Source organism: Cyprinodon variegatus, unplaced genomic scaffold (assembly GCF_000732505.1).
Source record: "Cyprinodon variegatus isolate N-32 unplaced genomic scaffold, C_variegatus-1.0 Scaffold61, whole genome shotgun sequence".
NCBI classification, from domain to species: domain Eukaryota; kingdom Metazoa; phylum Chordata; class Actinopteri; order Cyprinodontiformes; family Cyprinodontidae; genus Cyprinodon; species Cyprinodon variegatus.
Genome location: NW_015150514.1, coordinates 522,720 through 547,028, shown reverse-complemented (window position 1 = coordinate 547,028; position 24,309 = coordinate 522,720). Strand labels below are relative to the sequence as shown.

The window sequence follows — 24,309 nt, the reverse complement described above, 5'->3', positions numbered from 1 at the left end:
ATATATATATATATATATATATATATATATATATATATATATATATATATATATATATATATATATATATATATATATATTTCAATGTATATAACTGTGTGTGGTTTGGAAAGCCCCTCCACTGTGAACTCTCGTATCCAGAAGCGACACCTCAACCCAGTTCTCACAGGTGGGCGGGACTTCCGGTTGCAAGGACCCGGAAGATTCGCTGCCTGCATCCATATGCCCGCTACTTGTAACATATTAATGTAATTTAGACTGTTTTCTACTGTGTAGTATTAGCAAACATGTTATCTTTAGACTTTCTCGACGACGTTCGACGCATGAATAAGCGTCAGGTAGGTATCACAGCTTTAGCTTCTTCTCATCTAACGTCTGTCTCTTTGTGCGTTGAGTACCTCTAAGCTAACCACAACAAGCCGCTCCGCGCCTTATAAACGCCGCTCATTTCTCCTGACAAACCCTCTGCAGATTGAAACAATGTGCTTTTGCGTTTGGGGAGATTAATTTAAAACGCTTCAAAAATGAATATAACACCGTTTGTTTATTATACAGCACAAGCTGTAGCAGGCTGTTTTCCCCATTGCTGTCGACAGATGTTGCTCCGACTAAAGCAAAGTTATAAAGATATTCACACATTCGGCTGTTTGGACCAACTACTTATCTGTGGAGCATTTCTTCTACAAAATCGAAACCTTTCTGCATGCACAGGAAGGCAGACAGTGAAATACAATCGTATTTTCCTTTAAACGAGCAGAGATACTGGCACTGGTCTCTGGGCTCTTTAATGAAAATCCCCTGCCAAAAATGTAAAACTATTCAAAAGCTCTACTCAGGACAAGTATGTTATCATCAAAATCACTTTATATGATCTCACATATTTCATATTGGTCACATATTTCATATACCTTTCCTGGATATTGAAGGAATTTCCTAAAACCCTGTAGCTTTCATTTGAATGACTTTTGTATTATATTAAGTAGCTAATTCCTACGTAGTAATATTGTTTTAATTAATAAAGTAACTTTAAAATTAGCAATAACTCACGACAGTACTGTGGTGGGCCTCATCAGAGGCACAGAACGCACATAGGGCCTCATTCTGATCATACTACACCTTTTACTTTGCTTAAATGTGCTTACATTTATTTTATTTTTTTAGCCCTAAAAATAACACTAAAGCAACATTAGCTACACCACAAACTGTTTGAAGGCCATGAAACTCACAGTACACATAGAACTCTTTAGTAAAATGATTTTACAGATTTTACAAATATTCTCCAGATAACATGCTTTTGTTTATTTCTGCCTATTGAATGAGATTGTTTGCTCTCAGTTGTATTACCAGGTTTTGAACTTCGGTATGATTGTGTCTTCTGCGCTGATGATCTGGAAAGGACTGATGGTTGTCACTGGCAGCGAAAGCCCTATTGTTGTTGTCCTCAGGTAAACCTAGTATTTATTTCTGTTTTGAATTTGGATTAAACACGTTTTTGAGTTCTTGCTTTTACCTTTTCTTTAAGTGCTTATGAACATATGCTGTTTGCTTCTGGTATTTATGTTTATTTGGTTTTATTAATGTAATGTTATCCAGTCTCATCCTTTTATGTTAAGAACAAATAAAAATATATTTTAATGAAACCGACTTTTCTTGTTTTTGTTTACCTGTTTATTTTAGTGGGAGTATGGAACCAGCTTTTCACAGAGGGGATCTTCTGTTTTTGACCAATCGAGTGGAGGACCCCATCAGAGTTGGAGAGATTGTTGTCTTCAGGATAGAAGGCAGAGAAATCCCAATAGTACACAGAGTGCTGAAGATCCATGAAAAGTATGAATGCATATTTTGATATAAAAGCTTTCTTTGAATCCTGTTTTTTTTTTAATGCTATTTATTTATTTTTTGCTACCAGAATTACTCTCAGAGAAACCTCTGTGACCTTTCTAACTTATCATGTCACCAAGGTCGAGAAAGAGGTTTTGCATCCTCTGTGTTCTGGAAATGAGGCTGTTGTTTTGTTCACAGGGAAAATGGTGACATTAAGTTCTTGACCAAAGGAGACAACAATGCAGTCGATGACAGAGGATTGTACAAGCAGGGCCAACATTGGCTGGAGAAAAAGGATGTGGTGGGACGAGCGAGGGGGTAAGTTGTTTTACTAATTTTCTACAGTTAGTTGGTATAATTTTCTTCACAACCACAAGGCTTCACATTAAAACTAAGTGGATTTTTATAAAATCTGACCTTTTTTTTGGACAGAATAAGCTTTTATTTCCTCTTTTGACAAATCACAAAATATTAAGTAAAGAATCGGGTGAATATTTTCACATTTGTTGCACTTGTTATAGTTTCTTATAGGGCTGAATGATTTTGACTAAAATCTAAATTGCGATTATTTTTTTGCCAAAATTTCGATTTTATTTTGATTCTCATTTGCACTTGTAGAAACCAGGCTTTTGGTTTTTGAAAGCTTGCTTTCCCAGAGTCTATTGTAACATGGCATTTCTGTAACCATTGTATGAGAAAGTGTTTACCTTTACTTGCATGCGTGAATTTGTGTGCTGGCTGCAACTCTTTCCTCCTTTCTGTGTGACGACAAACCCACTTCAACACCATCTAAAGGCCTGGAGGGAGAAATTTAATCTCTTACTCTTGTTAAAAATAGTGTGATTAAAAGTCAGTGCCTCTGCGATTTGAAAATCGTGTTTTCTTAAATTGCAATTATATTGCAAATGTATTTAATTGCCAAGCCCTTGTTCCTTTAATGTTTTATTTCCTTACCATGCAGGGCTGAAAACAGGCATATCTTTCAGATTCATAATCAATCAAAGCAGTTAAGAGATATTTGTAAATTGGATTCAGTCTAAATATTTTAATCTTAGCTGCTCTTTGGCTTTAATTTAATCAGTCGTTCACTATTTTTAAAACATCCCAAGACAAAGCAGAACCATCTCAAGTGTAAAATGTAGCCTGTTGAAATGTCTAGTCATAATCATTGCGACATCTTTTTGAGTTGAAGACACATCAGGCACATAGTGGTGTGTTGCATCAGTGGATGTGTTTTATACAAAAGATACCTGCTTGTAAGAGGAGTGGTTTTAAGAATAATTTTTTTAAATTCTTTTCTTTGGATTAGTTGGATATGAGGAAGCACAATGGCTGCTACTACACTGATAGTTCAGTTGTTTTTTGACCTCTCTGGTCAAATCTGTCTAGTTTGCAACAGCAGTGTAAGTTTAATCATCATCAAAGTCATTCATGCCTTTCAAACTAGATTTACTTTGTCAAACACAAAATTATTTTCCTTTTTACATTTTGTTCAAACAGTTTGTAGAAACATATTTTTTGTGAGAATATGGTTAAAGTTCATCATAGTATGTTATCTTCAGAATATGAAAGGGCATTCTTAAAAATAAATCAGCTTTTATGAATTTTCTGTTCATTTATTTTTTTATTGTTTTATTGTTTCTTGTATTGTGGCAACTGAGAATTAGGTGTTCACAAAATAGAGGGACATTCGGTACAATTCTGCGAGCGGATTGCATATCTGCCTCTCATGTCGAGTTTATAGCCAATCACAGCAGCTGTAGCAGCTGAATTCTTTCGCAACTAGCGGAGTAGACTTATAAATCAAAATCTTACCAAATGCGGTCAGGGAGAACATGCTAACATCCCTCTATCCACAAAGGCAAAAATCGTTTCCTTTTGTTTGTATTTCAAAAAGAGATGGCGTGTATTCCAGCTAAAACCTGCACAGCCATGTTTGTTTTGCTTCAGCCTCTGCTTGATGCGCTGACATCATACATGTTACTGCATTTTGTCGGTCCGAAACATTTCTGTATTGAGGTTAACGCATCTGCTTGCTCCTGGCAAGATGTATTTGGGGGGAGTTTGGGAATTTTGCTTGCAAGCTAATAGATTTGGTCTTTCCCCTACCATAATCGAAGGCGGATGCCCCCCCTCCTCGATTGAGCCCGCCATTCCTGCATGCTTTATTCGTCACTGACACATAATGATTCTGAATCACATGCAGGATAATTGATCCGTTTTTGAGAGGTAGTGAAAAAGGGGGCTTATGTAATGCAGGGTCACTAGGCTAATAATTGTAATCATTGAATGTATTAGCATGTTTTTAGTTGTGGAATTGCAGCAAAGAACGATCATTTAATGTACTTTATAGAGATTTTCTACATGCTACCTCTGGAATGGCAGTATCTCACATTTTTAATACAGTGAATGCAAGAGTTGTTCTGTTTCGGCCACACTTGCAGTCAGTCCCCCTTTAGAGTCGCAGCTAAAATCTGTTTGATGATGAGTTTGCAAGTGTCAGAAAAAAACTGAGCTTACCTCAGTCACAGTCAAGCAATCTGAAATTTTAAGATCTAATTGTTAGCTGTCATGCAGTGTAAACTAATTAATAAAGAAGCCAATTAAAAGTTATATACATTTATGTCTCACTGTATAATTTAATTTCTAATTACATTTATTTGTTTGTTGTATTTTTGTTGGCAATTAATTGTATGCTTATATATTTATTGAGCATTTATTTATTTCTGTATTTATTTTTAAATATGGCAGAGTTGGTCCTCCATAACTAATAACAGAACCAACTGTAAATGTATGGGTTGCCAAAGGCCAGTGGAGAATAAAAGCATAGACAGCAGCTTTGATCTGGATATTTTCTAAACTTTATTTGTAGCTAACCAATAAAATGAACATAAACGTCAAACAGCACTGGTTATAAGTAATTTCAATAACAAAGTGCTGAAAAACAAACATAACAGAGATACTCGTATTTATAACTAAAACACGTTAAGGGGGAGCATCTTGATAGCTTATATATTGAATGTAAAGTTAACGGGACTAAATTAATGAATCTTATTATTCTGAATGATGTATTTCCATGTTGAATAAACATGTTTACTAAACTCGCTTCACTTGTTTTTGACTGATCCATATTTCCAGCCGAAATGTTCTTTAAAATAAAAATTTCCGATTAAAACTTACAGTGACAGTAATTACAAAACCCACAAACATTCTGTAATACATGCTCAATATTTTCAATGACGTTATAACCAGCAATACGATAAACATTACCTAGAACATATTCAGTTGTGGATTAAACTTGACATATTTTAGATTATATCATATTTTTTCAGTTTGTGAGAAAGATGAACAGTAATTTATCCTATCTGAATATCTAAGAATATCTTGTATTACTGCACCTACTGGCATGTTTGTTCCTTCAAACTGTTGCTCCCTTCAATTGGTCTCTAAAAAGCAATCCCATATTCTGTTCTGTTGAAAAGTTGACTGTTAAATCTAGGACTAAACAATTGGATTAATCGATTATTGAAATAATAATGTGATAATTTAGTATTCAAAATATTAACTGGAGCATAGAGAATCTAAAACATGCCTTTAACTGACAGAGCAACCCATTTGGAGCAGTAATTATATCAAAATTGTATACATAATAATATATAAACAGTTTGCATTTAAGATTAAAAAACATTTTTGCCTGTCAATATGCTCTATCCAGAACTGCTGAAGTGGAAAAGTTTTAGTTTCACCATGTTTAATTTAGTAAAAAAGAAGAATCCTTTTTAAGGAACCCTTGGATTTCTGATTATTAACTTAAAAGATTATCAACAGATTAATTCATTCGCAAAATATTCTTTAGTTGCAGCCCTTATTACCCAGTTGTGACAAAAATGATGTCTTGGTGTGAGCACCCAGTGATAAAGTTGTCGTGTTACCCCAGCTAAATGGTAATTCCACCTCGCTCTCAAGGTTTAGCCTGATGTTCTTAATCTATTCTTCAAATTCAAAGTAAGAAACTTCTTGGATTTCTTTTTAAATATACCTTTATAACAGGTAGTACTATTAGCTCTCATCAGTTCGGATTCTATTTAAACTTATTTAAAGGAGGGATTTTAGGATCTAATAGCTTGGCTCATTAATATCAGGAAACCATGTAATCATGAGCCTATTACTGAATATTGTAAAGACTGGATCAGTTACAATGCAGCTGCACTTACACATAGTATGGAAAGCGCTAGAGGTTTTTGGAATAGTAGTTAGTGTAGACAGTGTGGAAATAATAGAATAAATTGATTTATATTTGCTTGACTGTTTTAAAAATTGCTTGGCTGCTTTTATTACCAGATGGAAAAGCTGTGGATCGGTTCTGCGATGAGAACTGTTGTTGGTTTGATTCCAGCTTCTTCAAACCTACCAGTTGATGAATTAATGGATCAAAGTTTTTTTTAAAGATTGTGAAAAATGATTTGAGTGGTTAGGAATAGAGAACAACCAAACAAATTTACATTATACATCAGTAAGACAATGTTTTATATTTTCCAGGTTTGTGCCATATATTGGGATTGTCACCATCCTCATGAATGATTACCCAAAGTTCAAAGTAAGTTTCTTCTCTAATAGGTAACAGTTATTTATTTGCTTTAGTTTGGATCTGTTGTGTCTAAAGTATTGGTTTGTTTGCTTCCCTCAGTATGCTGTGCTCTTCATGCTGGGTCTTTTCGTTTTGGTCCACCGGGAGTGAGACAATCAGCACTAAAGATGGCTATAAACTGCGTCCAGAAAACCTCAGTCATGCCTTTCAAACCAGATTTACTTTTTCAAAACCAACATAATTGTTCTTTTTTTTTTTACCATTTGTTAATTTTTTTTTTTTGTAGAAACATGGTTAGTCTTTGCATTCTCAAAAGTCCAAATATTTTTGTGATAATATAGTTAAAGTTCACTTTAGTATGTTATCTTCAAAAGGTGAAATGGCATTCTTAAAAATAAATGAGCTTTTGTGAATTTCCTATTCATTTATTGTGTCTGGAAGTGTATTGTGGCAACTGAAAATTAACTTAATATGTTATCTGGTTAGCATAATTTTCTAGTTACATAAACTGTTGTATTTTGTTTGGCCCCTCACAACAGGACCAATTTTTTTATTAATGTAAACGGTTCATCCTTTTTGGAAAGAAAAAAAAACTTCATTTTGATTTGTAGATTTATGACGATATGTTTAACAAACCTTTTTACAAGTCTGTATTGGAAATGAAAATAGTGTATGTCATCACTGAGAGACCTACATTAAAATAAACGTTTCAAAGTTCTTGGTAAAATGTTTCTTTATGAACTCTTTCCAAAAATCTAGTAAATGTAACTGTTAAAGATATTTTTTCAGACTGAAAGATTTCCTATAAACCAAGTTTTCAATATTAAGCATCCCAACAGTTTAGTTAACTATAAAAGGTAACTTTTTAAAGATTATGCTGCACATTTTGTAAGAAAAGGGCTTATTTTGGTAAATGTCTTAATGGCCAAAGTTGGAGATCTGTCGGTTGGTTTATATGGGTGGAATATCCTTCTATCCTATATTTTATATGGGGACAGTAAAGTGGTCTTGTATTATAAAAAAAAAAAAAAAAAAACTTCAATATGCAACGAAAACTATAAGCTATTTTAGATTAACCTTAATAAATGCTTAATTAGTTAAATTAGCAAGACTAAAACTGATTCTGTCTGTAGGGCAGGACAAGTTTGTTTATAAAGCCCCATGCATAACAAAGACATTTCTGAGGCAAATAAATGTTTAACAAAGAATATGAATTACAAATTTCTCAAACAGATTCTATGATTTATTCTTTGATTAAGAGCTGCTGTAAATAAACATCTTTCCAGGATTTTCTCAGGATTTCAGGGTACAGGCTTTTACCAGCTGAGGAATATGGAAAGTAAATCCTGCCTCATCTTGTGGTTTTGTGGTCCTGGAAACTGAAGAAAAAGGTCTTTAAATTCTTCGCATTTCTGTCTCATTCACACTTGACAATTTACACTGAAATGAGTGTAAGTGTTCTTTTGAGAACAATGGGATAAATTCAGAATCCATTTTACAATTAAATACAATAATAAATACAATTCCTGCCATATAACATGGTGGTGATGGCATAATGCTGAGGTGATACAATTTTCCAGCAAGGACAGAGGCTACAGTCACAGTTAATGGAAAAGTTCTTAAAATACAGGGTAAGAACAGAGGGAGAGATTTACCATTAGGCAATACTAGGCAGTTGCCTAGGGCCCCAAGTTCATGGGTGCCCCATAAAACTCTATATGTATGGCTAATAAAACTATTCCTTATTTGTGCACATTAATTGTGTTTTTGATAAAGATCCTTTCGCTAAAATGCCATCAGAACGCTTATAAAATGAAGTGTGTCTCACTGTCCACCATATTGAATCAGTCCATTTGCTGCACATGTTCAGAAATGTCCAAATAGTCAGCAGCAAACCATTTGAAAAGAAACGGTGCAAAGAGCAGTATTGCCAACGTAGAGCTTTTGTCGCTATATTTAGCAACTTTTCAGACCCCTCTAGCACTTTCATTTCAAAAAAGCACCCAACAGCAAATCTAGCAACTGTTTTCTGCTACTGGAGACTTTGGCGACAACATATAAATGCAGCGAGCTCTGCTCTCCAGAGCAAGTAGATTGGCTCTCCTCTCTCTTGTCTGCTGTTATGATTCATGCAGCTATTATTTCATTTAACTGAAAATGGAGAACAGATAAGCAGATCATGGCTTGTCTACAGTGAAAAAAAGGACTGGGTTATTTACTTTTGCTGTCGCCTTTTTGGAAACACAGGAAGGAGCAATCAGCTAAGTGAGCTCAGTTCTTGGAAAAAGTCTTTCATTCCTTTTAAAACGGAATGAAAAGTCAGCTGAGTAAAAAACATAGAGAGGAAAACAACAAGAAGAGAGGGACAAAACGTAGAACAAATAATGTATGTCAATTCTTTTCAAATTTCTCTATCTGTATAATAGGTGTGTTTTATGTGTTGTCCTCTCAATTCAGAGGGCCCCCTGCCTGTGTTTGCCTAGGGCCCCAAATTTACTAAATCCGCCCCTGGGTGAGAAAAAATGTTAGAAGCTGCAGAAAACCTCAGTTTTAATCTGGAGGTTCAAATTTCAGTTTAACAGCTTCACAAGCCTAGTTAAGAAGTCGTTTATCTTTCATAAAGTTAAAAACCAGGAAAATAAAGTAGGAACATGTAAGAGGTGTTTTACCGAGTGCCATGTTTAACTGTGTTCAGAGGTCAGAATGACCATTTAGTTTTCCAATATGCTGTCACACCAGTGGTCATGATAAACCAATACGTAACACAAGGTTAATTAAACCTAAACTATGTATTTTAGCTCTACCTCAGCATCTATACATCAGTCGCTTTGATGCTGAAGTGCCAAGGCAAGTGTCTTGGCCTGGTCCATTCAACTTCTGAGCTTGGGCACTGTGATGCTGTGATGTTCAGACAGTCTTCTAATTAGAGTGACATTCAACTGTGCAGAATTTACCAAATCTCAATATGCGTGTTAATGTCAAAGGTTATTAAAAGAGCAAGACAGAAGCTGCGGCTCCTTCACAATACCCCAACTTTAGCACCCTGAAGTGAGGAAGAGGCCATCTGTCTCATCAGCTCTAAATTAGCAGTGAGAATCAGCAGGTTCTCCTGTCCTCTTGGAAGTGACGATGAGCGTAGTAGCATGGCTCAACTGGCCAAATGTCATATGGCTTGATGCAATGGCGTAACAACACAACAATAAGCAACATTATCTGGGTGGCCCCATGAAGTAGGCTACAACACCCCAATCTATACTAATTCCAAGTCGTATTGTAAAAAATAAAATACTCAAATACATCGTTCTTTTAAGATCTTTATTGCGGTTTGAAACATATTATATGAGTGTATTTTTTACCAACCGTCTAATGAACTATACATAGTTATTAACATAGTAATTAAAAGTACCACTGTCTGCTTTGCTATTGGTGTCGTGTTTAAATTGCTCACTATCATGTTGAAATCTGCCATGTGTTGGGGTATAAATAAGGTCAATCTGTACAGTATCAGGTGGATTTAAGAGGAATTTTTTACACCATTACATCTGCAAAGAGACATCCTAGTATACAATTGCGCAGGGGGCCCCGAAGAGGATGGGGGTCCCTAAGCAACTGCAGTCCCTGCTTACCGATAGTTACGCCATTGGCCTGATGTAAACGGGTCAAATTGGGCCACTGGAACGTAGATATGAGGTGAACCTGAGCAATTTACATTTTGTTTATCAGAGATGCAACCCGAGCCGAAATGCACAACATTTAAGGAATTAAATGATGGCTTCACATATATAGGCTAAAATAAACAGAATTCATGAGTTTCATTCGGTAAGTACCGAAGAAGATTAGGGCCACTGAAAAAAAGTTAACTAATTATTTAATTTTATATCAGTATATTATGAGAAAAAAGTCAGAATTCTGAGAAAAAAGTCTGACTTTTTTCCTCAGAATTCTGACTCAGAATTCAGAAAGTCAGAATTCTGACTTTAATCTCAGAATTCTGACTTTTTTCACATATTATACTGAGATAAAATTTAAAAAACAGTAACAATCCTCTTCCGTATGCAAGCCATAAGGACGAAAGCGCGTAAAATAATACAATTGTGCAGAAATTAATTCAGTTTTCGTTTTGTTCAAATATAATAAAATCCACATGAAAGTAAGTCCAAGACTAAAAAAAAAAATAGAATGTGATGCTGATGTTTTTTTACACCTTCGTTTAGGTCCTAAATTACGCACATCCTTCTGGTCTCATCTTTACGCAGCAGTGAATGAGAAGTAAGCGCAGCCCCTTAAGAGAGCCCACCCCATCCAATAGAAGCTATAAAAGCAGGATGAATCTGCAGCGATCCATCACTAACAGGAGCCGTTTGGGGAAAAAAAATATTTTAAAAAAACTGCGCTAAGGAGAACCGATCCACAGTCCTGCTTGAGATGAGAGGACTCACGCTTAGAAATGTTTGCCACTGTGGCTTATTTACTTATCTCGTCTTGTTCTCTTTCATGTCTTTGAGTGCTGCTGTCAGTTTCGACTTGACTGAGCTGAGGAATAAAGTTGCGAAAATCAAAGTAAATCCTAGAGGCAATCTTTGGGCAACAGGTAAGATACAGAAATATTCAAAGTTTTAAATATGCAATATCAAGTTTGAAACTTTTACGCACATGTTCAGTCGGGTTCTCAGATGTTTTCCCTTTAAATTGTCCAGTCAACGTGGATAGAAGTCAAATGAGGGATTTTTGTTTTTATTTTTGGTTTGGCAGGGCATTTTATGGGGAAGAAAAGTGTGATGGAAACCCCTCTGCTGCCTTCCCCCGAGGAGCGGGCTGTGGGTGCGCTGGAAGTCAGTCTCCCGGCCGCGCAGAGCTCGCTTGGGGAGCTTTTCCAAGAGTTTCTGCGGGTGGCGTTAAAGGCGCAGGTGGACACAGACGAGAGCCGTTTGAAAAATCAGGTAAAGGCAGAAAAGTTTACCTTCTCTCAATTTTATTTTCTGATTTTTTTATTTTTATTTTTTATCATTCTTTTCTCAAATCTCATTTGATGTTTCCACTTTTTGTTTCAGGAAGCGGAGTTTCTAGCGAAGATCTTAGAAAACTACATCCAGAGCAAAAAGTGACGATGAAGTTTGGCGGTGGCACGCATGGACTGGAGACCTAAAATGATTTGCAAATAAAATATCCAGAAACAAGCTATTATTTTTCTGCTCGTAATGATTAAAATCTGCTGTAACCACCAACCTGTCACATTAAACTGTTTTTTTTCAGTCAATATATATACATTACATGTTGTTTATTTATTTGGGCTCTTTTTATTTGATAATAAAAAACTGAAAATGTAGCAGGTATATTATATAAGGATGAACTCTAACTAAAAAATAAAGCATTTTAATTCTCCTCTAAATGTTCCTCTGGGCAATGCTAAAAAAGAATGACCCAAAACCCCCTCTGGTGAAATAAGCTTGACTCACACTCTTATTTATTTAGGAGCCAAAAGATTTGACCACCAGCTCTCAAATGAACATAAGACATTTTAAGCAATTACAGCTGATAGAATGTGTTGGTCCAAAGATTTCAGAATCTGCTCTGTTAGATTTCCTTCCACAAGGGGTTTAATGTGACCTTTTCTCTTATTTATAGAGCCATTACCAACATTTGTTTGTTTTATTACTTTGTGTCTGTTCATTCTTATATAAGTACTCATGTAGGCAGCTTACATAAATCAAATTTCTTAGCTCCCTGAGCATTTCAACATAAAATCGATTGCTTTTTCTTTCCTCTGCATAAAAGTTTGATCTCTCAATCAATAGAAGCAAAGTGAGATGGTTCATGCGGAATAGACTATTGCCTTGGGCAATAGTCTATTCCGTTTAATACATCAGGCTATTTCAGTGTCGTTCCCACAATGCCCCATCCGTCTTACTTTTTATATATTCAAAGTATAAAATTTGCACATTGTCTGAAGCTTTCAGAGGTCTGCTGTCAGGAGATGCTTGGGTGTCCCTAAGTGAACCTTCAGGATCTAATCCGGAAACTGTTATTTTTCTTCTGATTTCACAGACTTTGTCTAATAACTTCTTACAAATGCCTATTAAGCTGTCAGGGTAATTTTTAAGGCTGTTGTCATGTGGTTGAGACAGGCTAACAATTATTTAACAAGAGGTGTTAATCTAAATTCCCCCTTTCATTCTTCAGGGTTAAAGTATAAACTTTAAAATCAACATTAAAAACATCAGAATTATTTTGTTTTTAAGGACTTAAATCTTGATGTGTACATATAGGTTAGTAGAAATATGGCCTCTCAAACCACCAGCTTTAAGAATACATCTCCAGGTGCAAAAATGTAGAAAAGTAGGTTAGTAGGCCTTGGAAAATAGGATTCAATTTATTTAACAAGAGGCCACTAAAGGCAAGAAACTATGTTCTGGATAATATCTTTGCTGTATTGTTGGGGTTAAAATGTGTCCTCTAGCAAAATATTTTTCTCCAATATTACAGCGAGTATTAGGATGGGGACTTCAATTAAAAACTGAATTTGTAATTAATCTAAAATGGCAGGCTATTAGGCTTGCTACAAAATGCAGTTATGTATGTTGATAGAATAATTAGACTTTGGCTATATTGGTGATGCATGGAGGGAGGGGGTGTTATAAATGTGTAATTCTGTGTCTCATGATTGAAGTTGCAGATCCAAACATGTTTGGATAAAATTGTTATTTGTTGAGGTTGTGTTTTCGCACCTTCTGAGCATGTGCTTCATCACTCCTAAGGGACTGTAAGAGCTGTTGTCTTTTCCCAAGGACTAAGTAGATGTTACTATCTGAAATTCTTGTACCTGCCATGTTTCTTTATAAATTTACAGTTTGCTTTCATCATAGGCAATAGGAGAAAATTATTTGAAAATATTTCTGTTTGGAAATGTACTTAAAAAAACATCAGATTATTTGTCTATCAACTCATCCTGCTGAATGGGAAAGAGTTTTATGACAGAGGGAAGAAAGGTTTTTTTCTTTGACACAGTTAAGACAACCCTCAGGTTTGTATCTCTTTTGACAGTGGTTAGAGGGAGTAGATGAATTAGAAGGACCAGAAAAAAATTGCCATTAAGGAGGTTGTTGGTTTAATTACAACTTCCTTCCACCACAAGCAAAAGGGTCCAAAGCTAAGTCTTTTGTTCCAGAATCCCAAATGGGACTACTGGGTCGCTCCACATATGTGGTCCATCCTGATAAAGAAGAAGGTTTAGAAAATGGAGGGATGAGTGTGGTTCATTTGGCATTTAACTGAAACAGATGATTAATCTTCTAACAGTTCTGTTAATGAACACACTTCCATCCAACTATTTATAAGAAAATCCACTTTTCCTTCTTTAATTCTGTTATGGCTCTGTGTTGTCTTTGTTATTCCTGTTTCAGCAATGGACATCTTTTAAAAATTTTTCTTTTAATTGAGCTCAAGCTCAGTTAGATCTGATGGAGAGCATCTGTGAACAGCACATTTTACTCTCTGACGCAGACTCTTAGGGAACTTTTAATAAACTGAGTCATTCTTGCACAAGACTTTGACCTTAAAATAGCTCACACCAATATGCTGTCCTACTGCATTACCCTGTGTTAAGCTGCAACAGTTATCCCATCTACTCCGATCAGCCACCATGTCCTGACAGGAAAAAAATCCCCACATCATGATGCTGGGGCATCCATTTTAACCCATCAAGATGTTTCTTCCCACTGTGACGGGTACTTTCAGTCCTATAGATGCACAAAGGAGCGCTATGGCAGATCCTTCCTCCTAGAAGCTCTTAGACCTCATAAACGTCACAGCTTCCAAACAAACACAAGACATGCTAACATCCCTGCTGTTATTTGCAAAGCTTTCCTCTTGCTGTTTTTATTTCCTCTCTCTCTATATATATATTCTTTAATTCTTTCGGTTTATACATTGATGTTAATCTGCACTGATTTTCCTCTTTTTTGTCTCTTTGCTGCTAGTATACCTACGTTTCTCAAACAAGGGACAATAAAGGTTATATCTGTTCTATTCTAATTTGCTGCCTCACCTATGTAGTTTTTTGTACGTAGTCTGCTATACCTCTTTAAAGAAGTCAGTTACATATATTTTAAGGTCATTGTGGTGTCATTCCCATCAATGCATCTCAGAAATAGTCGATGAACTTGGAAGTGATAATTTCATGTCCTGTTTCATGAACAATCTCAGTACCCCTCTGGACTGGCAAACATGTTGCTGCTTGTTGGTGTGATAAATGATCTTCTCTCTTTCACACCTTAATAAGTGATAAATTCCAGATTACTTTAGCGTGAGCATCCTCACACAATTCTATCTTTCTGTAATTAAAATGATTTTTACATTTGCTCCATTTGATTGCCTGTAGGAACAGGTGTAATAGTAAATGCTTGAGTGATTATATCATTGCTCTGCCTTCACCATTTTGTAATTAGGTGAACTTAAGGTCTGTGTTAATTTAAAGAGGTGCTTGTCTTTACTTGATGGACTTGTCTTTACCTTCTGGGTCCTGTTTTTCTTCATTTGTTTTTTAGGTATGAGCTTACCTGCCTTTGTAAAAGCTGTTTTAAGAATAGCACAATAATAAGCAATTAAACGTTCTGTTAACTTCACAGTGAGGGTGTATGCACTATCAGCAGATAGACGTAGCTTCTGATGTTTGTTAGTTTCCGTCTAGTTCAGCTTGAACACCAACCGCTGACAGAAACAAATGCAGCAAGAGTTTACTCAATAAAACCAAGGCTTTGGGCATTGAGTCAAGTCATGACTGAGCGAGTGGCACAGCTCTTTATTAATATGTCTCTATCACACGTGGGGCACAACATGAATATGCTCTGCAGTTATTTACATCTAGAATATTTATGTTATTTAAATAAGCATCCTCAAAAGTCTTCTTTTTCCCAACATCCAAAATCGCCTGAGTACTTCATCATAAAATACAAACCCATTGTGTAAAACTAGTGATGATACACTGCCACCCTCTGGTATGAAAACATTAACTGCAATGGCTTTCCAATACTGACTGAAGAGTTAATTTTCAGGGCTTTAAAAATACATTAAAAAAAAGAAGAAAAAAGGTAGGAGAGCGACAAGATTGATTAAAGTCATATAATATTCAGTGGTACAAATTCAGCCCTGACCTGTATTAAATGTTTTGGTCAAAAATCATTTGTCAGATTAGATAAATAAATTAGGCTTTTTGAAAGGGTATAGTCAGAATGGAGCATTTATCTTTTTAAAAGGTCTATTCTTTATTCCTAATGATTATCAAACTATTAATCGTATTTCAGATATGATTTATATGGTGGCAGTGAAAGAGTACAGCTGAGATTCTTCACAAATAGAACGTAATTTGTTGGAATCTCTAGACCAACACTTCCTTGTAAGAGATTCCTAATCTAATTGTAACTTTATCCAGGTTAAATAATGAAAGATTAAGAAGAATTAAACAATTTATTATTTTACATTTGTAATACATTTCTTACATCAATTCATATACATTTTCAAATGTCAGGTTACTGGTCCAATCCTTAGTTATTTTGACCAGAGAGAATAGAATAGAATAGAATGGAATAGAATAGAAAATGTTTTCTGGTTCAATCAGGATGGAAATTAATATAAGCAATCAAGGGACAAAATCTATCAATTTAGAAAGTAAATTTACTCAAAAACCTATTCATCCAACTGTCTTTTGTATTCTTTTAGCATCCCGGCAGACATAGAGAACAGTTCCTACTGCAGCTTGAACATGAGAAGAGCAGCAACAGATGGTTAACAGTGAATCAAGATCTTGCTGCCTTAAAACTAGTAAAACCATCTATTTTAGGTATGTTATCTTAATAATACTCGAGGGAAATAGAAAGTCAAAAATGTTCATCTATTCTGTCCAGCTTTAATGTGTGAAATGTAAATAAAAAATGTGATATCTGCATGACATTGCTTTCTTTCCTTGTCTAAACAAAATCTATTCTGTAATTTAATTTTTCTAATTTATCTATTTGTTGTATTTGTGAGAAATTGCATTAAGGCTTCCAGTACCTGTGAAGTGTTTGTGTATTTACCATTTGGAATTTAGTGAAGAAACACAAAAAACATTAAAAAAAATAATTAGCTTACTGTTAAACATAAAGACTAAGACACTAACACCCATTGTGACCCCAACAGGGATGGAACATAGATAGATGGATGGATTAAACACAAAATGCTCTATGGAGCCACTTTTAGACACTGACTTTAAATGTTCAAAAGCTTTTTTAGATAACTCAATCAATTCCTAGCTTCACCGTTGACCAGCTTTGTAATAGGTATAAAGGTCCTGTATTTGAATCTCACCCTGAGCTCCCTTTGAATTGAGTTTTCATGTTCTCCTTATACATGAATGGCTCATTTGGTCTCTTTAAATTGCCCTTAGGTGTGTTTTTAGTAGAATGAAAACATTTTCAGTGTGTACCATGACTTTTGGCCAATTACTATTGCAGATAGGGAGAAATCATACTGTGACCCTGAAAAGACAAGTAGAAATAGACTTTTTCCTTCCACACAACTTTCAGTTAATAAGCTTGGATAGCACTTTGTGAAAAGACAGCTTTTTTGAAAAAGACCAGTTGTGGTTTTCCTTTGTTGTGGAGAGTGCTGACGCTGTAGTGTACAGGCTTTCCCAATGACAGTGTGGAGCATAAAATGACAATAACTTTTCTGTAACTAAAGTAAGGAAAACGACTGGTTTTATGTCAGGGCTGTATGGCAGTGCTGCTTTGCATCATAAAGTCCTTAGTTAAAGCCTGTCCCTGGGTCTTTCTGCATGATTTTTCATGTTCTCCTCCTGCATGTGTGGGTTCTCTCCAGGTACTCTGGCTTCCTCCCACAATTCATAAAACATGGCTTTTAGGTTAAAGGGTGACTCTGACTTGGTATAGAAACCCTGCTTTTTGTCCATAGACTGCTGGAGATAGGCACCAGCAGCACCCATGAGCTTATCAGACAAGCAGTAGAAGATAGATGGATGGTTTTATGTTATTTTCTAATTTCTGAGTAGTTATATGGGCGTTTTTTATTTCCAGATGCTATAACAGTCAAAATCATCAAATACAAACTTTTAAAAATGCATCCCTCTGTTGGTATGAATATACAAAATAGAAATGTAAGACCTTGAATGAGTTTTAAAATATTTTGGATGTATCTGAGACAAACTTTCACCAATCTAATGGGTGCAGGGAGCTTTTTTTTGTGATTGAAACATTTTGCTAATAAACAAATATACAAACAAACAGTTATACAGAAGAACTATAGACAGGTGCTTTAAAAAAACATACATAAAAAAAATATATATTATTCTTTGAAAAATCTCTCGAAAATATCCGTTTCCAATCAATTAAAGTAAGGGAATTAATGTACTTTTTCGGTGCAGAGAGCCCTCGGGCTGTTTGTTTTGAACGATGACGTCAAGTCGACACGTGACCTCCATCATCCGCTTGCAGGAATTTGATTGGTTGAGCCTGGAGGAATCTGCACGGTGAGAAAGACCGAAGCCATTTTATTATTTTAACAGGAATGGTGCAGGTGCACCTAAAATCATAACCAACGAGTGATAATAATAACAATAGGAGAAGTGGTCACGGCACAATGGGACAGTGTGGGATTACGTCGTCTAAAACCGTCCTGGTTTTCCTCAATCTCATATTTTGGGTAAGAAACCGACAGATGGTGGAACAATGAGCAGCATCCTGAGGATGAGGCCAGGACTGGGAGGATTTTAGCAGACTGCGCCAGAAATGCGCTGCGCTCTGCGCAAAGCTGCGCTCCAAGAAGCGGGGCTGGACATGCTTCCACTTCTAACTTCACAATTGCTTCTTTGGAGTTAATAGCAGGGCCGGTTAAGCTGTGGGCAGTTTCCTGCTATCAGCTGTGTTGATGCAGCAGTGATGTAATGCAGCAGGTAGCCACAGCTGACCTCTGAGCCACATTAATGCTGTTGTATAATGCGATGGAAAGTTATTATTTTTTTTTTAGTTAATCCCCAAATGACCTATAAATGAAAATTTTGCAGCTTTTGGTTGTATTTTTGTGTCTGACTCTTGTCTTTTTGTATCTTTCTGCAGGCAGCTGCCGGGATTTTGTGCTACATTGGAGCCTATGTGTTTATCACATATGATGACTATGACCATTTCTTTGAAGATGTGTACACTTTGATTCCTGCCATTGTAATCATAGCTGTAGGGACTCTGCTGTTCATCATCGGCCTGATTGGCTGCTGTGCAACTATCCGTGAGAGCTCCTGTGGCTTGGCAACAGTGAGTTTTGACACCTTTTACTTAAAAAATTATAGGAGCAGATGCACATGCTTTAATATGCATTTTTTATTTGCATAAAGCTGATAGGGTATGATGGTAGAGTGCATGCATGTCCTCATGACCTATATCAAGAGTTTAAATCCTGAAAAACAAACTAAAAACAAAACTACACTTGTTCCTGAAGGGTTCTTAGAATTTGAATCTGGCTCAGCCCTCTGATTACTTCCTCCAACTATTTTCTACCCAAGCAAAACTGCCTCAACTGCTACTTCCTTTAATACTCTCAAATAACATATAGGAAGTACACCTTTAAAAAAATGTAATGTAACGCATTTTTGTCACTTATTGCATCTAGTTGCACTCCGATGTTAGAGAAACTGTATTCAGAGGCAGAACACAGGCTTTGAGCCACCGCTTCCTTTTTTGGTAATTGTAGCTTCTTCTTTTTTTTACTAAATTGATCATTTTTATACTGCAGGTTTTCCTCATTTACAGGAAAGATAGATGCTGCGGCTTAGAAATATTTCCTGTTGCAAAAGAAACACAAACGGTGAAACAAAAGGAGGTCTATTTTTTACAGTTTGCTTATATTGCTGTTTAAAATGCAGGGCAACACAGCAGTATGATAGTATAATAAGCATTTTATCTTATGGGTTTTGCTTAGTCTACATATCAAAATAACCAAAAGTAAATGTAATAAAATATTGAAATAATCGTCGACTAATTTAGTAATCGATTCATTTTTAACGGGAGTATAGAGACTATAAAACATGCCTTTAGCTGACAGAGCAACCCACTTAGAGCAGTAATTATATTAAGAAATATATTAAAAATTTTTTAACATATTTAAGGTAAAAAAAAGTTTTCATCTGTCAGTATGCTCTGTCCTCCACAATTGGAAAAGTTTGAGTTTCACCGGGTTTAATTTGTAAAACATTTTCTTAACGGAACCTTTTGCTATCCGATTATAAATCGATTAATCAAAAAATTATCGACAGATTAATCGATTTACAAAATGATTGTTGCAGCCCTAATGTTATATTTAATCTTTAAAAAATAATGTTGCTTTTGTGTTTTAAGCAAGAGCTTAAATGTCTAATTTAGATTAAAACCTTTTCCAGAGAGAAGTGGTCTGTTTAAAATAATTGTCAATATTTACAAAAACTGTTTTTTTGGGAGGTAAATAAAAAAAAAAAACATTTATGATAAATAACATTGTTTTAATTATTGATGGTTAATTATGCAAAGCTGAGTTAGTGGTGTTGCTAGAATAATTATCGTTGTGCTGTTTGTTTATAATTCTGTTTTTGGTGGTGTGTGTGTGTGTGTGTGTGTGATATAGAAATTCAATGTATCTGCCTTTTCTTCGGTAAAAGTTGAGCTTTTAATTTTCTCTTAAAAAGTGAGAAAAATGACTGAATGGGTGGTCTTTGAGGAGGGGCTGCTGCTGGGTTTTCTGTTGTTTTTCCAGGTAGCATGAACTACCAGCTGATGCACTCTAGAAACACTTTGGTTAAACTTGTTTATAGATAAATGAGGAATGTGAAAAGCCTTTTGCAGATGTAAGCCACCAGCCCCGAGTAATGCTACTAATAAACCAATACTCAAGGATCCTTACAGTCAACCAGGGTCAGAGTGAAATGATTACATTTTAATAAAGGAAATTCATATTCTTGTTGAAAAATGAGTTTTCTTGCACATTACTTTGTAAAACTAAATACAGCTTGAACCTTTTCATATTCATATAAAAACAACAGACTGCAGTCTATATTAGAGTCAGATATACAGTAGAGCAGAAATGTGAACTGGAAGGGAAATGACTCATAGTTTATTGTTTTTAATGTTATCTAACAAAAGAAATCTGTTCATCGTGAATATGTTTTAAATTCCCAGATATAGTAGTTTGTAGAACCACCTTTCTTCACGTGTTAAAGATTCAGGTCTTTTTGGATGATGTCTCTAAGAGCTTTGAGCACCTTTAACCCTGGCCTGTCTTTATTCATAAAACATGCATCAATGTCCTTCCTCTGGACGATGGTGTGCTGCTCTGTGTTGGCTTACCACCTGAAATCTGAATACAATGTTGAATTATGAATTCTTCAAATGGGCAGAATGCATATGCATGCCACATCCATCACCATGATGATGGAACCCCATCAGCCGTTATACCTTAATAGGTTTTCTGATTCTCCCCAAACAGTAGTTGCTGCTGCTGCCTTTAATACTTCATTGTTCAAATCCCATTGCTCCTCATCAATTAAAAAGATAAAACGAAGAAACCATTTAATAAATAAAAACATCTTAGTTATACAATCTGCTTATATTAAATCCTAAAATTGATTGAAATTTGAAGCTAAATAATTATTGTCTACTCTTCTTTATAAATGACCTTTAACATTTAACTTCAAGTTCAAGACTCTAAATTGGGACAGTGTGAATTGATCCTTATAAAGAAACATGTAATATTTAGACAGGAGGAGTCCTATTAGGTATGCTGTCCGTCACTTGCTTTAAATCTAAATGAAAGACTTGCAAATTCCATCTGATGTATGTCTATAAACCAGATTTTGGGTGACTAATTCTACCGTTCTCTTCTCGCCATTTCAGTTTGCTGTGATCCTTCTGCTGGTGTTTGTGACAGAGTGTGTGGTGGTTGTTCTCGGCTACATTTACAGGGCAAAGGTAAGCACAGGCTTCTATTCCTGCTCTGTTTTTCTATATGTGGGCTAAAGATGGCAGTTCTTAGTGTTACAGAGTGCATCATGTTCAACAACTCTGTCAGTTCTGCTGATATATTCTCTGGTGGGGACTGCCTCACTGTTACAGGTAGAGGATGAGGTGAATCACTCCATCCAGAAGGTTTACAATGAGTACAGCGGCCCCAATACTGACGCCCCCAGTCGGGCTATTGACTATGTGCAGAGGCAGGTGAGGAAATATGCAAAATTCAGCAGATTATGGCTTTATCCTTAGTATTTTAAAAAAAGTGAAGAAAAATAAAGCTAAATTTATTTTTTATTTTTTTGATAATCTGCCCCTAGCTTCACTGCTGTGGTATTCACAACTACTCTGACTGGAGGAACACACTGTGGTTTAAAGAGTCTAAGAATAACAGCGTCCCAGTGAGCTGTTGCCAGCCCAACATTAGCAACTGCACCGGCACTCTGAGCCGGCCAGGCGATCTCTACCAAGAGGTACACACAAGTGATTTACAGAGAACTTGGTGTATTCCTCTTACTTTCTGTACTGTAGGCTTTCTTAGTGAAGTTCTTCTCCAAGTTAAACCCCATGTGATGTCATTCATTTTCCCTCTAGGGCTGTGAAGCTCTTGTGGTGAAGAAACTGAAGGAGATCATGATGTATGTCATATGGGCGGCGTTAACTTTTGCATCAATACAGGTGAGAAGCACATGCCCTGGAAAGTTTTTTTGATGTAGAAAAAAAGGATTTGATAAAGTCTTTCAAATCTTTTCCTACATTTATTGTGTCATATGTTAGATATGACACAATAAATGTAGGAAAAACAAAAATTCTAACTTTATTTTGCCAAGCGGGTTCCCTTTCCCGTTCTAATAATTCACGACTGTTTCATCCATATGAGTAAAAGTCCAGGCCCATTCAAAGTTACATTTTCTTGTTTGTTTTTACTGTTTTTTTTATGTCATATTTTACATTTTGGGATTGTGGCCAGAAGTTTCAGTTTGGCTTTCTCCCACTTTCTCCCACAAGACTTTTAGAGATTTTTTCAAGGGTATTTGGAAAAATGTATTCTTATTTGACACATGGGAAATAGATCAAGTTATTTTCACACGTAGAACTTAACTAGAAACTCCTTCAGTGCTGCTGTTATCTCATTGACACGTTTCTGTACATTTGCAGAAGCATTAAGCATCTGCAATGTCATAACTTATCTAGTTATTGATGGTAGTCTGTAAACAAATGTCTAAAAAGCCAACATGGGGCACAAACATTTTTGTTTGTGTTTATCAGATTCACTATAATTTGGCTAAAGCAGATTATCTATTTTTGAAATATTCTTCCTTTTAAGAGATATGTGTTTTTTAAGGTGAGTTGTACTGATTATACACTGCCCTGCCTAAAGAATAGTCACCACCTGGATTTAAATAAGCAAAAATCTATGGGCCTCCCATTTGATAATCTATTATTTAATTAACCCAACTGGTGCTTGGAGTTGCTTCCCATTTCTAAAACCACACATCCCGTCATGAAAAAGATGTCGGTCTGTTTAAGATAGGGTCAGATCATTGACATGCATCAATTAGAGAAAACATCTTAGGAGATTTGCAGAAACTACCTATGCTGGGTTTGGAACTGTTCAACTCATTATTAAAAACTGGAAGGATAGAGGGGACCCATCGTCTTCAGGAAAGAAATGTAGCCAGAAAACGTTTGAAATCCACTTGAAGAAAAACAACAGTAGAACTCTGGGCTATGTTCAATAATGACAATGCGAAGGGAAATCAAGTGTTTGGAACCAAACAGTTGTGTAGCTGTAAAACCACTAATTAGTGAAGATAACTGGGGAAAAAGGGCTTAAAAATATCAAGGAGCAGAAAGATTGGACTTCGGAGTAATTGAAAAAGGCCATATCTTGGTGAAAACTAATCTAATGGAGCAGTTGGTGGAAATAAATCTGGTGACATTGCATTGAAACAATGCAACACTGGAAGCTCCTGTATTCACAGCTAAAGGCGGTCCACACAGTGTATGTGACACTATTAATGGGAAAAGACTTCTGTTGGGTTTAATTTATACATTAAAATGGATCATGCAAAATGTATTAATGCAAAACTTCCTTTAACCCCAAATTCCTGTTTTCCAAGGATCCAGACTTAAAATAACGGTTTAAAAAAACATCTCGGGAATAACAATGTGTTTCATTTTTTTTTTTAACTTTTCTTCTGTGGGTGTGTTTTTATTAGATACTTTGAGCCACAAACATTTTTACGATGACCTTGTGTGTTTCCTGCTTGCAGATGCTGGGCATGCTCTGTGCCTGTGTGGTGCTGTGCAGGAGGAGTCATGATCCAGCCTACGAGCTGCTGGTCACCACTAACAGCTATGCTTAAAGGACACAGCCCAGCCAACACTGCTATCAGTAAAACAAAACAACAACAAAGAGAAAAAAAAAAAAGCCTCTGGGAGCTTCACGCGACATGTTCACACTAGATTCAGCCGTACTTACTCAAGCACACCTTGCACAGTTCATGATAAAGTAGCGAACACTAGCAATTTGGTTTTAGTGGGTGAAGGTCTAAAGAGAAGAGAAAAAAAAGCTTTTTAAATAAATAAAACTGAGTTCCAGTTTTTTGGTTTTTAGTCTTCTGAATCCTGCCCTTTATTAAAGCCAAAGCTGTACATGGCTGATAATTGAAATAACTTGCAAATGTTTTACTTGTGTTGAAATTTCTTTTCATCCAGTTAGGGTGAGGATTTGTTGGAGCTCACCAATGAAAATGTAACTGGAAGTGTTAAAGAGAATGTTTGCACAAGGACTGAAGCCCTTAAGACACTTAGTTATTTACTTGTAATAAGCTATTCTTTGGCTTTTATAACCATACAGTGTTTTAGACCATT

At 35.8% G+C, this 24,309-nt stretch overlaps 3 protein-coding genes across 3 annotated transcripts; all 3 read left to right on the top strand.

Moving 5' to 3' along the window:
• Positions 1 to 164: 164 nt before the first annotated feature.
• On the top strand, positions 165 to 6,638 carry sec11a (SEC11 homolog A, signal peptidase complex subunit). The gene is made up of 6 exons (XM_015371571.1): positions 165 to 338; positions 1,336 to 1,445; positions 1,678 to 1,827; positions 2,023 to 2,142; positions 6,364 to 6,421; positions 6,512 to 6,638. Exons 1-6 carry the CDS (start codon positions 288 to 290, stop codon positions 6,560 to 6,562), a joined length of 540 nt encoding a protein of 179 aa, XP_015227057.1. The 5' UTR covers positions 165 to 287; the 3' UTR covers positions 6,563 to 6,638.
• A 4,142-nt stretch (positions 6,639 to 10,780) lies between these two features.
• LOC107082770 (neuromedin-B-like) lies at positions 10,781 to 11,639 on the top strand. The gene is made up of 3 exons (XM_015371607.1): positions 10,781 to 11,003; positions 11,165 to 11,352; positions 11,464 to 11,639. The coding sequence occupies exons 1-3, from the start codon at positions 10,838 to 10,840 to the stop codon at positions 11,515 to 11,517; spliced, it is 408 nt and encodes a 135-aa protein (XP_015227093.1). The 5' UTR covers positions 10,781 to 10,837; the 3' UTR covers positions 11,518 to 11,639.
• A 6,300-nt stretch (positions 11,640 to 17,939) lies between these two features.
• tspan3 (tetraspanin 3) lies at positions 17,940 to 23,866 on the top strand. The gene is made up of 7 exons (XM_015371651.1): positions 17,940 to 18,106; positions 18,520 to 18,711; positions 21,319 to 21,393; positions 21,538 to 21,639; positions 21,753 to 21,905; positions 22,027 to 22,110; positions 23,709 to 23,866. Exons 1-7 carry the CDS (start codon positions 18,044 to 18,046, stop codon positions 23,799 to 23,801), a joined length of 762 nt encoding a protein of 253 aa, XP_015227137.1. The 5' UTR covers positions 17,940 to 18,043; the 3' UTR covers positions 23,802 to 23,866.
• Positions 23,867 to 24,309: the final 443 nt, after the last annotated feature.

What these genes read in the sequence shown, in the direction of transcription:
- sec11a (XM_015371571.1), top strand. Translation starts at nt 288, where the DNA reads ATGTTATCTTTAGACTTTCTCGACGACGTTCGACGCATGAATAAGCGT. An exon ending in GACGCATGAATAAGCGTCAG is followed by an intron (nt 339 to 1,335) that starts GTAGGTATCACA and finishes GTTTGCTCTCAG; the next exon opens with TTGTATTACCAGGTTTTGAA. An exon ending in ATGATTACCCAAAGTTCAAA is followed by an intron (nt 6,422 to 6,511) that starts GTAAGTTTCTTC and finishes TGCTTCCCTCAG; the next exon opens with TATGCTGTGCTCTTCATGCT.
- LOC107082770 (XM_015371607.1), top strand. Translation starts at nt 10,838, where the DNA reads ATGAGAGGACTCACGCTTAGAAATGTTTGCCACTGTGGCTTATTTACT. An exon ending in AGGCAATCTTTGGGCAACAG is followed by an intron (nt 11,004 to 11,164) that starts GTAAGATACAGA and finishes TTGGTTTGGCAG; the next exon opens with GGCATTTTATGGGGAAGAAA. An exon ending in AGAGCCGTTTGAAAAATCAG is followed by an intron (nt 11,353 to 11,463) that starts GTAAAGGCAGAA and finishes TTTTTGTTTCAG; the next exon opens with GAAGCGGAGTTTCTAGCGAA.
- tspan3 (XM_015371651.1), top strand. Translation starts at nt 18,044, where the DNA reads ATGGGACAGTGTGGGATTACGTCGTCTAAAACCGTCCTGGTTTTCCTC. An exon ending in TCCTCAATCTCATATTTTGG is followed by an intron (nt 18,107 to 18,519) that starts GTAAGAAACCGA and finishes ATCTTTCTGCAG; the next exon opens with GCAGCTGCCGGGATTTTGTG. An exon ending in TTGACTATGTGCAGAGGCAG is followed by an intron (nt 21,640 to 21,752) that starts GTGAGGAAATAT and finishes ATCTGCCCCTAG; the next exon opens with CTTCACTGCTGTGGTATTCA.